At 39.7% G+C, this 12,928-nt stretch overlaps 1 protein-coding gene and 1 pseudogene across 2 annotated transcripts; one reads left to right on the forward strand and one right to left on the reverse strand.

Moving 5' to 3' along the window:
- Nucleotides 1-242: 242 nt before the first annotated feature.
- Nucleotides 243-7,808, reverse strand: LOC139398039 (CD209 antigen-like). Of its 2 annotated transcripts, XM_071144285.1 has the most exons (7): nucleotides 7,525-7,762; nucleotides 7,214-7,315; nucleotides 6,792-7,109; nucleotides 6,573-6,715; nucleotides 4,942-5,093; nucleotides 3,459-3,553; nucleotides 244-3,034 (listed from the first exon to the last, which is right to left on the reverse strand). In XM_071144285.1, exons 1-7 carry the CDS (start codon nucleotides 7,664-7,666, stop codon nucleotides 3,003-3,005), a joined length of 984 nt encoding a protein of 327 aa, XP_071000386.1. In that variant the 5' UTR covers nucleotides 7,667-7,762; the 3' UTR covers nucleotides 244-3,002. The 2 variants fall into 2 exon arrangements, with proteins under 2 accessions (XP_071000387.1, XP_071000386.1); XM_071144286.1 differs by lacking the exon at nucleotides 4,942-5,093 and having other exon boundaries at nucleotides 243-3,034; nucleotides 7,525-7,808.
- Nucleotides 7,809-11,879: 4,071 nt separating this feature from the next.
- On the forward strand, nucleotides 11,880-12,616 carry LOC139398038 (NAD(P)(+)--arginine ADP-ribosyltransferase 2-like; annotated as a pseudogene).
- Nucleotides 12,617-12,928: the final 312 nt, after the last annotated feature.

The following is a 12,928-nucleotide window of genomic DNA, read 5'->3' on the forward strand; positions in this document are numbered from 1 at the left end:
TAGTATAACCACTCTATTGAAAGCTGAGACTCTCATGGACAAGATGGTTTCCTCCATTATAAACTATTATGACCTTTGAATCCATGTTTGCATCTTTCTCAGAGGTTGTAAAAAGGGAACTTCAGACTTGTGTGTGTGCTCATGCATTCATTTGGGTGTGCCCTCTCAATACTGTTCTGCTTTCTGTGTGTGTCCAACTGTAAATGACACTGTTTTAACAATTCAATCACATTCCATCAGGAAGCTGGTTAAAGAACATTGTTTATTACTTTACTTTGTTGTTAACATTAAAGCCATTTATGCTAATAATGTAATATGCAAAAAAAAAGGATAAGCCTATGGCAAATTACATAAAATGTTACATTTTTGTCAATTAGCTGAAGCCCTCGTCCAGAGAGACTTACATACTAATACCAACTGTTAATACAAGCATTTTACAGATTGAATGTCTACATACAATCCTCTAAATCTAAAACAATTCAATGTTTTTGTTTTTTTGTTATTATTCTCTTACTTTTCTTCTTCCCCCTCTATGTCTATCTGACACTTAGGCTCTATATCAATTAGTCTTTCCTAGATTCCTCTCCTTCTATCTCCTCTCCTCCTTTCAACCTTATTAGAGGAGAAGGTCAAAGGTCACTCCTCTTGGACCATATTATCCAAAGTGTTTTGAGGAGCAGAGGAAGAAGGATGCGAGGAAGAATAAAGGAAGGACTCATTGAGAAAGAGCCATTGACGTATCTATAATACCACTATTTTACCTCGATGGTGAGTGGATCTCTCACTTTATCTACTAGGTGGAATTATCACTTAACCATTCAGTACTGTTTCCAACCATCAACATGATAACTACTAGACATCATCACATAACCATTCAGTATGACTATCAACATGATAACTACTAGACATCATCACTTAACCATTCATCATGACCATCAACATGATAACTACTAGACATCATCACTTAACCATTCAGTATGACCATCAACATGATAACTACTAGACATCATCACTTAACCATTCAGCATGACCATCAACATGATAACTACTAGACATCATCACTTAACCATTCAGTATGACCATCAACATGATAACTACTAAACATCATCACTTAACCATTCAGTATGACCATCAACATGATAACTACTAGACATCATCACTTAACCATTCAGCATGACCATCAACATGATAACTACTAGACAACATCACTTAACCATTCATCATGACCATCAACATGATAACTACTAGACATCATCACTTAACCATTCAGCATGACCATCAACATGATAACTACTAGACATCATCACTTAACCATTCAGCATGACCATCAACATGATAACTACTAGACATAATCACTTAACCATTCAGTATGACCATCAACATGATAACTACTAGACATCATCACTTAACCATTCAGCATGACCATCAACATGATAACTACTAGACATCATCACTTAACCATTCAGTATGATCATCAACATGATAACTACTAAACATCATCACTTAACCATTCAGTATGACCATCAACATGATAACTACTAGACATCATCACTTAACCATTCAGTATGACCATCAACATGATAACTACTGGACATCATCACTTAACCATTCAGCATGACCATCAACATGATAACTACTAGACATCATCACTTAACCATTCAGCATGACCATCAACATGATAACTACTAGACATCATCACTTAACCATTCAGCATGACCATCAACATGATAACTACTAGACATCATCACTTAACCATTCAGTATGATCATCAACATGATAACTACTAAACATCATCACTTAACCATTCAGTATGACCATCAACATGATAACTACTAGACATCATCACTTAACCATTCAGCATGACCATCAACATGATAACTACTAGACATCATCACTTAACCATTCAGCATGACCATCAACATGACAACTACTAGACATCATCACTTAACCATTCAGCACTGTATCCAACCATCAACATGATAACTACTAGACATCATCACTTAACCATTCATCATGACTATCAACATGATAACTAGTAGACATCATCACTTAACCATTCAGCATGACTATTAACATGATAACTACTAGACATTATCACTTAACCATTCAGTATGACCATCAACATGATAACTACTAGACATCATCACTTAACCATTCAGTATGACCATCAACATGATAACTACTGGACATCATCACTTAACCATTCAGCATGACCATCAACATGATAACTACTAGACATCATCACTTAACCATTCATCATGACTATCAACATGATAACTAGTAGACATCATCACTTAACCATTCAGCATGACTATTAACATGATAACTACTAGACATTATCACTTAACCATTCATCATGACCATCAACATGATAACTACTAGACATCATCACTTAACCATTCAGCATGACCATCATCATGATAACTACTAGACATCATCACTTAACCATTCATCATGACTATTAACATGATAACTACTAGACATCATTATGACCATCAACATGATAACTACTCGACATCATCACTTAACCATTCATCATGACTATTAACATGATAACTACTAGACATCATCACTTAACCATTCAGCATGACTCTCAACATGATAACTACTAGACATCATCACTTAACCATTCAGTATGACCATCAACATGATAACTACTAGACATCATCACTTAACCATTCATCATGACCATCAACATGATAACTACTAGACATCATCACTTAACCATTCAGTATGATCATCAACATGATAACTACTAGACATCATCACTTAACCATTCAGCATGATTATCAACATGATAACTACTGGACATCACCAGTAAACAACTAGAAAGAGAGAAAGAGAGAGACAAAAGCTTCTGAAACCTATCACAGGGATGACCAATAATTATGTTGTGATTGGTTTCTCACAGACCCAGTGTTTTGGAACACATGGTCCGGCCTTCCAACTCTTCAGTGGGTCTGTTGCTGTCTGTGAGATCTCAACACAAACCCCCTTGTCATTCAAGTTATTAGGTTCCCCTTCCATCCAATACCTATAAACCACACAGTGAATCAGAGTTGAAAATCGTCTAAAACATCATAGCGAATCAGTCTGTTTACCTCATCACCAGGATTAATTGCTTCCATTAGAGAGAGAGAGAGAGAGAGAGAGAGAGAGAGAGAGAGACAGAGAGAGAGAGAGAGAGAGAGAGAGAGAGAGAGAGAGAGAGAGAGACAGAGAGAGAGAGAGAGAGACAGAGAGAGAGAGAGACAGAGAGAGATAGAGAGAGAGAGAGAGAGAGAGAAAGAGAGAGAGAGAGAGCGAGAGACAGAGAGAGAGAGAGAGAGAGAGAGAGAGAGAGACAGAGAGAGAGAGAGAGAGAGAGAGAGAGCTGACTGGGGATGAGATTTAAAAATGACGTTTACAACATAAGAGAAACAGATTATAAAAGTATCTCAGAACTGTCAGTCACTCACGTAGTTGTAAATGGTGTGCTGTCAACCCACTGCCAGATTCCGTCTTTTTTATAAATACCAATCCAGACATTCTTCTTAAATCCGTTAATGAATATCTATAATATTATTTTGGCAGAAAAAAAATTGGCCATTATTTATTCTCCATTTCAGAGACATACATAATAGTAGTAGTATAATAGTAGTAGTAGTATAATAGTATTATTATTATAGTAGTAGTATAATAGTATTATTATAATAGTAGTAGTATAATAGTAGTAGTAGTAGTATAATAGTATTATTATAATTGTAGTAGTATAATAGTAGCAGTATAATAGTATTATTATAATAGTAGTAGTATAATAGTAGTAGTATAATAGTACTTTTACTTCACTACATTCCTAAAGATATATACTATTTACTCCATACATTTTCCCTAATAGCCAAAAGTACTCATTACGTTTTGAATGCTTAGCAGGACAAGAAAGTTGTCTGATTTACACACTTATCAAGAGGACATACGGGACATATTTTTTTGAAAAACCGCTTATCGAAAAGCTGATCGTAGTAGTATTTCCACTGAAATGTTAAACAAGCTAATTGCTAACCCGTTAGCTAATATTTTTTACGACACCAATAATCACAAATATTGATGGCTTGATCACAGGACAACACAGTTGAAGGTAATATATTTCTTAAATGCTGATGAATATGCCGATAATACGGGGTTCCACGCTAGTAGTATAGTAGTAGTAGTAGTATGATAGTAGTAGTATAATAGTAGTAGCATACTAGTAGTATAGTAGTAGTCGTATGATTGTAGTAGTATAATAGTAGTAGCATACTAGTAGTGTAGTAGTAGTAGTAGTAGTAGTACAGTAATAGTAGAATAGTAGTAGTAGGAATAGTACTAATATAGTAGTAGTAGTATAATAGTTGTAGTAGTAGTATAATAGTAGTATCATAATACTAGTATAATAGTAGTATTAGTATAGTAGCAGAAGTACAAGTCGTAGTAGTATCGTTGTAATAATAGTATAGCATTAATAGTATAGTAGTAGCAGTAGTAGTAATTGTATAGTAGTAGTAGTAGTATAACCGTAGTATTACGGTTAGTCAGAGTAAAATAGTAGTAGTATTATAATATATATATAATAATAGTAGTATTATAATATATAATAGTATGGGTATATCAACTCAGCAAAAAAAAAAAACGTCCCTTTTTCAGGACCCTATCTTTCAAAGATAATTCGTAAAAATTCAAATAACTTCACAGATCCTCATTGTAAAGGGTTTTAACAATGTTTCCCATGCTTGTTCAATGAACCATAAACAATTAATGAACATGCACCTGTGGAACGGTTGTTAAGACACTAACAGCTTAGAGACGGTAGGCAATTAAGGTCACAGTTATGAAAACTTAGGACACTGAAGAGGCCTTTCTACTTACTCTGAAAAACACCAAAAGAAAGATGCCCAGGGTCCCTGCTCATCGGCGTGAACGTACCTTAGGCATGCTGCAAGGAGGCATGAGGACTGCAGATGTGGCCAGGGCAATAAATTGCCATGTCCGTACTGTGAGACGCCTAAGACAGCGCTACAGGGAGACAGGATGGACAGCTGATCGTCCTCGCAGTGGCAGACCACTTGTAACAACACCTGCACAGGATTGGTACAGCCGAACATTACACCTGTGGGATAGGTACAACTGCCCAAGTTACACCAGGAATGCACAATCCCTCCATCAGTGCTCAGATTGTCCGCAATAGGCTGAGAGAGGCTGGACTGAGGGCTTGTAGGTCTGTTGTAAGGCAGGTCCTCACAAGACATCACCGGCAACAACGTAGCCATTGGGCACAAACCCACCGTCACTGGACCAGACAAGACTGGCATAAGTTGCTCTTCACTGACGAGTCGCAGTTTTGTCTCACCAGGGGTGATGGTCAGATTTGCGTTTATCGTTGAAGCAATGAGCGTTACACCGAGGCCTGTACTCTGGAGCGGGATCGATTTGGAGGTGGAGGGTCCGTCATGGTCTGGGGCGGTGTGTCACAGCATCATCAGACTGAGCTTGTTGTCATTGCAAGCAATCTCAATGCTGTGCATTACAGGTAAGACACCCTCCTCCCTCATGTGGTACCCTTCCTGCAGGCTCCTCCAGACATGACCCTCCAGCATGACAATGCCACCAGCCATATTGCTCGTTCTGTGCATGATTTCCTGCAAGACAGGATTGTCAGTGTTCTGCCATGGCTAGCAAAGAGCCCAGATCTCAATCCCATTGAGCACATCTGGGACCTGTTGGATCGGAGGGTGAGGGCTAGGGCCATTCCCCCCAGAAATGTCCGGGAACTTACAGGTGCCTTGGTGGAGGAGTGGGGTAACATCTCACAGCAAGAACTGGCAAATCTGGTGCAGTCCATGAGGAGGAGATGCACTGCAGTACTTAATGCAGCTGGGGGCCACACCAGATACTGACTGATACTTATGGTTTTGACCCCCCCTTTGTTCAGGGACACATTATTCAATTTATGTTAGTCACATGTCTGTCGAACTTGTTCAGTTTATGTCTCAGTTGTTGAATCTTGTTATGTTCATATACAGTATATCACAAAAGTGAGTACACCCCTCACATTTTTGTAAATATTTGAGTATATCTTTTCATGTGACAACACTGAAGAAATGACACTTTGCTACAATGTAAAGTAGTGAGTGTGCAGCTTGTATAACAGTGTAAATTTGCTGTCCCCTCAAAATAACTCAACACACAGCCATTAATGTCTAAAAAGCTGGCAACAAAAGTGAGTACACCCCTAAATGAAAATGTCCAAATTGGGCCCAAAGTGTCAATATTTTGTGTGAGGGGTGTACTCACTTTTGTGATATACTGTAAATATTTACACATGTTAAGTTTGCTGAAAATAAACGCAGTTGACAGTGAGAGGACGTTTCTTTTTTTGCTGAGTTTATATAATCTCATGCAAACTTTTGTTTCTGACAGGAAATGGTAATTTATAAATTGACAGTGACATGAACATTTGCGATGCAGTTGGTTATACATGTTGAATACTAATCAGAGAAGTAGTTGATAATAAAGAGACAGTTGCATTGAAGTATTAATAATGTATTATCTATTACCTGTTCTTCTCTGCTGTTTATAACAACCAACTCTCCTCCCATTGTTCTGCACTCCTTCTGACCGGCCCCAGCTGTGTTCATCGTGGAGGAGACATAATAACAGCTGGTGCCAAACTTCCACCATTCAGCTAGACAGGGTTCCTCTGAGATAAACACAACAGAACAACATGCATTCAAAAGTATTCTATGTACTAAATGAAATGAATGAATTCCACTCACCAGATAACCTAACCCTGGTCTGTAGCTGGTCTCTCTCTTCAGTCAGGTTGTTGTAACTGGTCTGTAGCTGGTCTTTTTCTTCAGTAATTTTGTTGTAACTGGTCTGCAGCTGGTCTCTCTTGTTAGTCAGAAGGCTGTAACTGGTCTGTAGCTGGTCTCTCTCTTCAGTCATGCTGTTGTAACTGGTCTGTAGGTGGTATTTTTCTTCAGTCATGTTGTTGTAACTGGTCTGCAGCTGGTCTCTCTCTTTAGTCAGAAGGCTGTAACTGGCCTGTAGCAGGTCTCGCTCTGTTGAGTCACGATGACTACTGACTCCATCTGTAAAAAGGAAGAGTTAATCAAAAATGTAATTACCACACCATTGATGATTAAGTATGATTAAGTATGCTACTTAAGTCTCAGTGACAACATACTAAACTTACAGTAGACAGCCAGGCCTATGATCCCAGCCAGTAGGAGAACACACAGCAGCCCCAGACACACTGCAGCAACTCCAGAGGGTCTCTTCCACCACTGAACATGTACTGAATCACAAATGATTAAAGATCTTTGGTAATGTGTTTTACTGTATCATCCAGGATTGGGACAAATAAAGCTAGAGTACTACAGGGTAATCTCACCTGTTTCGTGTGTGTGTGTGTGTGTGTGTGTGTGTGTGTGTGTGTGTGTGTGTGTGTGTGTGTGTGTGTGTGTGTGTGTGTGTGTGTGTGTGTGTGTGTGTGTGTAATCTTACCTGAAGCAACAACTCCATCTCTTGGTCTGGGTTTGAAGTCTCTTACGTTGGCATATAATTGACCATCCATGTCTGTGTTCTTCATTGCATCAGGCTCATCGTCTTTAAATCGTTCTGAGTTTTCATAGACTCCCTCTGACATCTTAACCCACTTGTGCTCAAATACAGTAACTTCAAATTCTAACCTCAGCTCTAATCTACGTCTGCAGCTGTGTCTTCTCCCTGCACTGTCCTGCGTATGTGTGATTTACTGTAGTGACACTATTGTTTTAACTTTCAACAGTGAAGGGGAAACTGGTCCCCACGTGACTTGCACCAGCCTTAGTTCCTAATCTGAACATGTTTGTTTACCACTGTGTTCATCAGTTTTAAACATGTGATTCAACTGAAGTGATAATATACTACATGATATGACTCTATATCATGCTATATGTGTGAATTCACAGGGTCCCAATTTTGGATAAATCACATATGCCCTACGAATATATCCTAAGTTTACAGCACCCCCAGCCTTCAACTGGAGAGACAATTATGTCTTGCACTCTGTGACTGGTGGTGCAAGGGGAAGTAGCCACAAGACACTGATCTTTGGTCTGTTTTGAATTTCACCACAAATGCTTAAAGTTAGGATTTGGGGAGGGAACCCTGATTCTAGATCTGTACCATATAGGGTCTTTGTTCTATCTATGCTGACTGTGGAGAGATACTCAGAATGAAAAAGCCGCAGTTCTGATGATATCTCCATAGTTTCAGATTGACAGATTTAAGAGAAAAAAAGAAAGAAAAACTCTTCACATGTTTTATGACAAAAAGTTCATATTACCAAAGTGTAATTTAGTATATCATAACATATACATACCGGTTACAACTAATGACAAAACTCATTGCACTGATTCCACTGTTCCACATGACATCTACCTACAAGGAACTATTACACAACTCTATAGCTCTAGTCTATTCCACAGGAGGAGAGAAAGCATCACGCAGATCCTTAGATACAAAGTCAAAGGTGTCCCTCTGGTGGACGTAGTACTAACTACAGGTACAGCTGTAGTGTTGGTGACAGACACCTGGGTGGATGTAGTACTAACTACAGGTACAGCTGTAGTGTTGGTGACAGAGACCTGGCTGGATGTAGTACTAACTACAGGTACAGCTGTAGTGTTGGTGACAGACACCTGGGTGGATGTAGTACCAACTGTGGGTACAGCTGTAGTGTTGGTGACAGACACCTGGGTGGATGTAGTACTAACTACAGGTACAGCTGTAGTGTTGGTGACAGACACCTGGGTGGATGTAGTACTAACTACAGGTACAGCTGTAGTGTTGGTGACAGAGACCTGGGTGGATGTAGTACTAACTGCATGTACAGCTGTAGAGTTGGTGACAGAGACCTGGGTGGATGTAGTACTAACTACAGGTACAGCTGTAGTGTTGGTGTCAGAGACCTGGGTGGATGTAGTACTAACTACAGGTACAGCTGTAGTGTTGGTGACAGAGACCTGGGTGGATGAAGTACTAACTACAGGTACAGCTGTAGTATTGGTGACAGAGACCTGGGTGGATGTAGTACTAACTACAGGTACAGCTGTAGTATTGGTGACAGAGACCTGGGTGGATGTAGTACTAACTACAGGTACAGCTGTAGTGTTGGTGACAGAGACCTGGGTGGATGTAGTACTAACTACAGGTACAGCTGTAGTGTTGGTGACAGACACCTGGGTGAATGTAGTACTAACTACAGGTACAGCTGTAGTGTTGGTGTCAGAGACCTGGGTGGATGTAGTACTAACTACAGGTACAGCTGTAGTGTTGGTGACAGAGACCTGGGTGGATGTAGTACTAACTACAGGTACAGCTGTAGTGTTGGTGACAGAGACCTGGGTGGATGTAGTACTAACTACAGGTACAGCTGTAGTGTTGGTGACAGAGACCTGGGTGGATATAGTACTAACTACAGGTACAGCTGTAGTGTTGGTGACAGAGACCTGGGTGGATGTAGCACTAACCTCAGGTACAGCTGTAGTGTTGGTGACAGAGACCTGGGTGGATGTAGTACTAACTACAGGTACAGCTGTAGTGTTGGTGACAGAGACCTGGGTGGATGTAGTACTAACTACAGGTACAGCTGTAGTGTTGGTGACAGAGACCTGGGTGGATGTAGCACTAACTACAGGTACAGCTGTAGTGTTGGTGACAGAGACCTGGGTGGATGTAGTACTAACTACAGGTACAGCTGTAGAGTTGGTGACAGAGACCTGGGTGGATGTAGTACTAACTACAGGTACAGCTGTAGTGTTGGTGACAGAGACCTGGGTGGATGTAGTACTAACTACAGGTACAGCTGTAGTGTTGGTGACAGAGACCTGGGTGGATGTAGTACTAACTACAGATAGAGGGAGGAGAGGTAGAGAGAGGTTGATGACAGAATAAAGGATGAAAGTAAAGCAGAGTAAAAGTAATAAAAGGATGGGTGTAAGGAAAGTACAGTTGAAGTAGGAAGATAACATACACTTTAGCCAAATACATTTTAACTCAGTTTCACAATTCATGACAGTAAAAATCCCTTTCTTAGGTCAGTTAGGATCCCCACTATATTTTAAGAATGTGAAAAGTCAGAATAATAGTAGAGAGAATTATTTATTTCAGCTTTTATTTTCTCATCACATTCCCTGTGGGTCAGAAGTTTACAAAAATTTAACTGTTTGGCAATAATTGCCATCGTTATTATGTTTGGAGGATAAAGGGGGAGGCTTGCAAGCCGTAGAACACCATCCCAACCGTGAAGCCCGGGGGTGGCATCATCATGTTGTGGGGGTGCTTTGATGCAGGAGGGACTGGTACACTTCACAAAATAGATGGCATCATGAGGTAGAACAATTATGTGGATATAGTGAAGCAACATCTCAAGACGTCAGAAATGGGTCTTCAAAATGGACAATAACTCCAAGCATACTTCCAAATTTGTGGCAAAATGGCTTAAGGACAACAAAGTAGGGGGACTGGAGTGGCCATCACAAAATCCCTTACCTCAGTCCTATAGAAAAGGTGTGGGCAGAACTGAAAAAGTGTGCATGAGCAAGGAGGCCTACAAACCTGACTCAGTTACACCAGCTCTGTCAGGAGGAATGGGCCAAAATTCACCCAACTTATTGTGGGTAGCTTGTGGAATGCTACCAAATACTAATGGAGTGTTTGTAAACTTCTGACCCACTGGGAATGTGATGAAAGAAACAAAAGCTGAAATAAATCATTCTGTCTACTATTATTCTGACTTTTCACATTCTTAAAATAAAGTGGTGATCCTAACTGACCTAAGACAGGGAATTTTTATTTGGATTAGATGTCAGGAAGTGAGTCTAAATGTGTTTGGCTAAAAAATTCCCTGGATGGATTGTGCTCAGGGTTTTGCCTGCCAAATCAGTTCTGTTATACTCACAGACATTATTTTAACAGTTTTAGAAACGTTAGAGTGTTTTCTATCCTATATTACCATGCATATGCATATCCTAACTTCTGGGCCTGAGTAATAGGCAGTTTACTTTGGGCACGCTTTTTATCCGGATGTGAAAATACTGCCCCCTAGCCCAAAGAGGATTTACAACCTCACATATAGCCGCAATATCAACTCCTGCAGAATTAAACACGTTTTGCAGTAAAATGATAGACCACATGTAGGCAAAGCTTGGACTTGGGAATAGGAGTGGAGAAATGTGATTTATTTATTTCTGCATTTTGACAGAATGCAATGCTCAGTTCAATACTATCTGTAGAGGTGCTGTCTTCATCGTAAAAGCAACATAAAACCTGATCATATTTTAACCACATAAAATCTCATCAGAAATACCTTGGTCATTTTCACAGCTGTCTTTTTCCTTACAACCGGTCAAAATGATTTCATTTGGACATTTTACACAGCAGTTATTTCAATGTATTTGTTGGGTTCTTGTATTTTCTCCACAGACCCTAAACATCTTTGCAAGGTGAAAGATGACACAACTTCACCGATGTCACCTAGCATTCATTCTATTGATCTTATACATTGTTCTGTTGATCAAGGGTTTATTTATTCTTCTAGGGCAACATATACTTGTAATGACAAAATAGATGCTACATTTATCTAATTATTGAAAAGTTGTCTAACAAATAGCCTACCAAAATGTTGGAAATTATAAGCAGAAACATATCTAAATCAAGCTAAACAAAGTCATGCACCCCATGTCAAATAAATATTGAGTGTGGGGGTCAGATTTTCACCATATCACATACAGTCAGGCGGATGGGTTATTAGCCATTGCGGGCGGGTGTGGGTGAAAAAACAGATGACCACTAGGGTGCGTATGTAGTATATCTGAATGTGTCGGCGTGTGCTTGTGTAAGAAATGGAATTCGCCCTGGCACTCTATCTAAATAATGCCATTTGCGCAAAAGGTCAAGTCTACAGAATGTTGTGTACACGCTATACCACATGGAGACAATTTGAATACACAGCATTCCATTGCTCTATTTGTATACGAATAACAAACCCAGACCCAATTCCAAATCGATCTATGTAGACTTCAACAAAGCAGTTCAAGATTCTGCATATGACAACATCATTGAAGTACCATGCACTGCATTTCTACCTGACTGACGCCGTTCAGATTCTTAGAGAAAGACAAGAGACATGTAAGGAAACCTTTCACAGAACCAACAAGAAGTTTGATATGAGTGTTGTCAACCACGAGATCCGTTTCGGCACCTTCGCCTCAAGCACTTCAAGATCCGACTCAACCAACTTTCAGAATGTGTCTTGCTTTGAGGTCCACACTTGCTTTGGTGTTGAGCTAACTTCTTACTCAGCCTTTCCTGAAGAGAGAGAAGCTTTAAGATTTTTGAAGTCACCAAAATCCAGACAAAGTCACCAGTGAATAACCTGTTGTGTGAAGTCATCTACACACTAAAGAGCAAGGGAGTAGACTGTGATCTGAATTGCAAATTGATTTTGAGTGGAGGAGAATCGAACATCATCAGAGCATTAGATACAGGCTACATAACTCTATATTATGTTGATAACTACTGTATATTACTGATCATTACCAACGTACGATGAGAAGTAGCCTGATCTGACACAGCTGCCCCTGTTACAATGAGGCTTGTACTAACTCAAACCCAGTCGCAGAGAAACACAGCAAGCAGAGGTAAGGGTAAATCCAGATATTTACTTAAAACCTAGGTAGAAACAAGGCATCAGCACCTGAGTGCACTTAACAAAACATAAGACCTCAGCAATGCAGCAGGCCAACTGAGGAACCAAAATAGCCAGGCAGCCAGTGAACAGAAAATGTAATTTAACACAGGTGAAACTAATGAGAACAATCAGGGTAACCTGGGAACTAGAAAACAAGGCAAGGGTGCCCTCCGG

The sequence above is a fragment of the Oncorhynchus clarkii genome, unplaced genomic scaffold (assembly GCF_045791955.1).
Source record: "Oncorhynchus clarkii lewisi isolate Uvic-CL-2024 unplaced genomic scaffold, UVic_Ocla_1.0 unplaced_contig_14021_pilon_pilon, whole genome shotgun sequence".
NCBI lineage: Eukaryota > Metazoa > Chordata > Actinopteri > Salmoniformes > Salmonidae > Oncorhynchus > Oncorhynchus clarkii.

Bases quoted from the DNA above. Each gene is read 5' to 3' on its own strand.
- LOC139398039 (XM_071144285.1), bottom strand. From the start codon at position 7,666: ATGTCAGAGGGAGTCTATGAAAACTCAGAACGATTTAAAGACGATGAG. The intron at 7,316-7,524 runs GTAAGATTACAC...TTTGTGATTCAG, and splicing joins AGATGGAGTTGTTGCTTCAG to TACATGTTCAGTGGTGGAAG. The intron at 3,035-3,458 runs GTGAGTGACTGA...TGTGGTTTATAG, and splicing joins AGCACACCATTTACAACTAC to GTATTGGATGGAAGGGGAAC.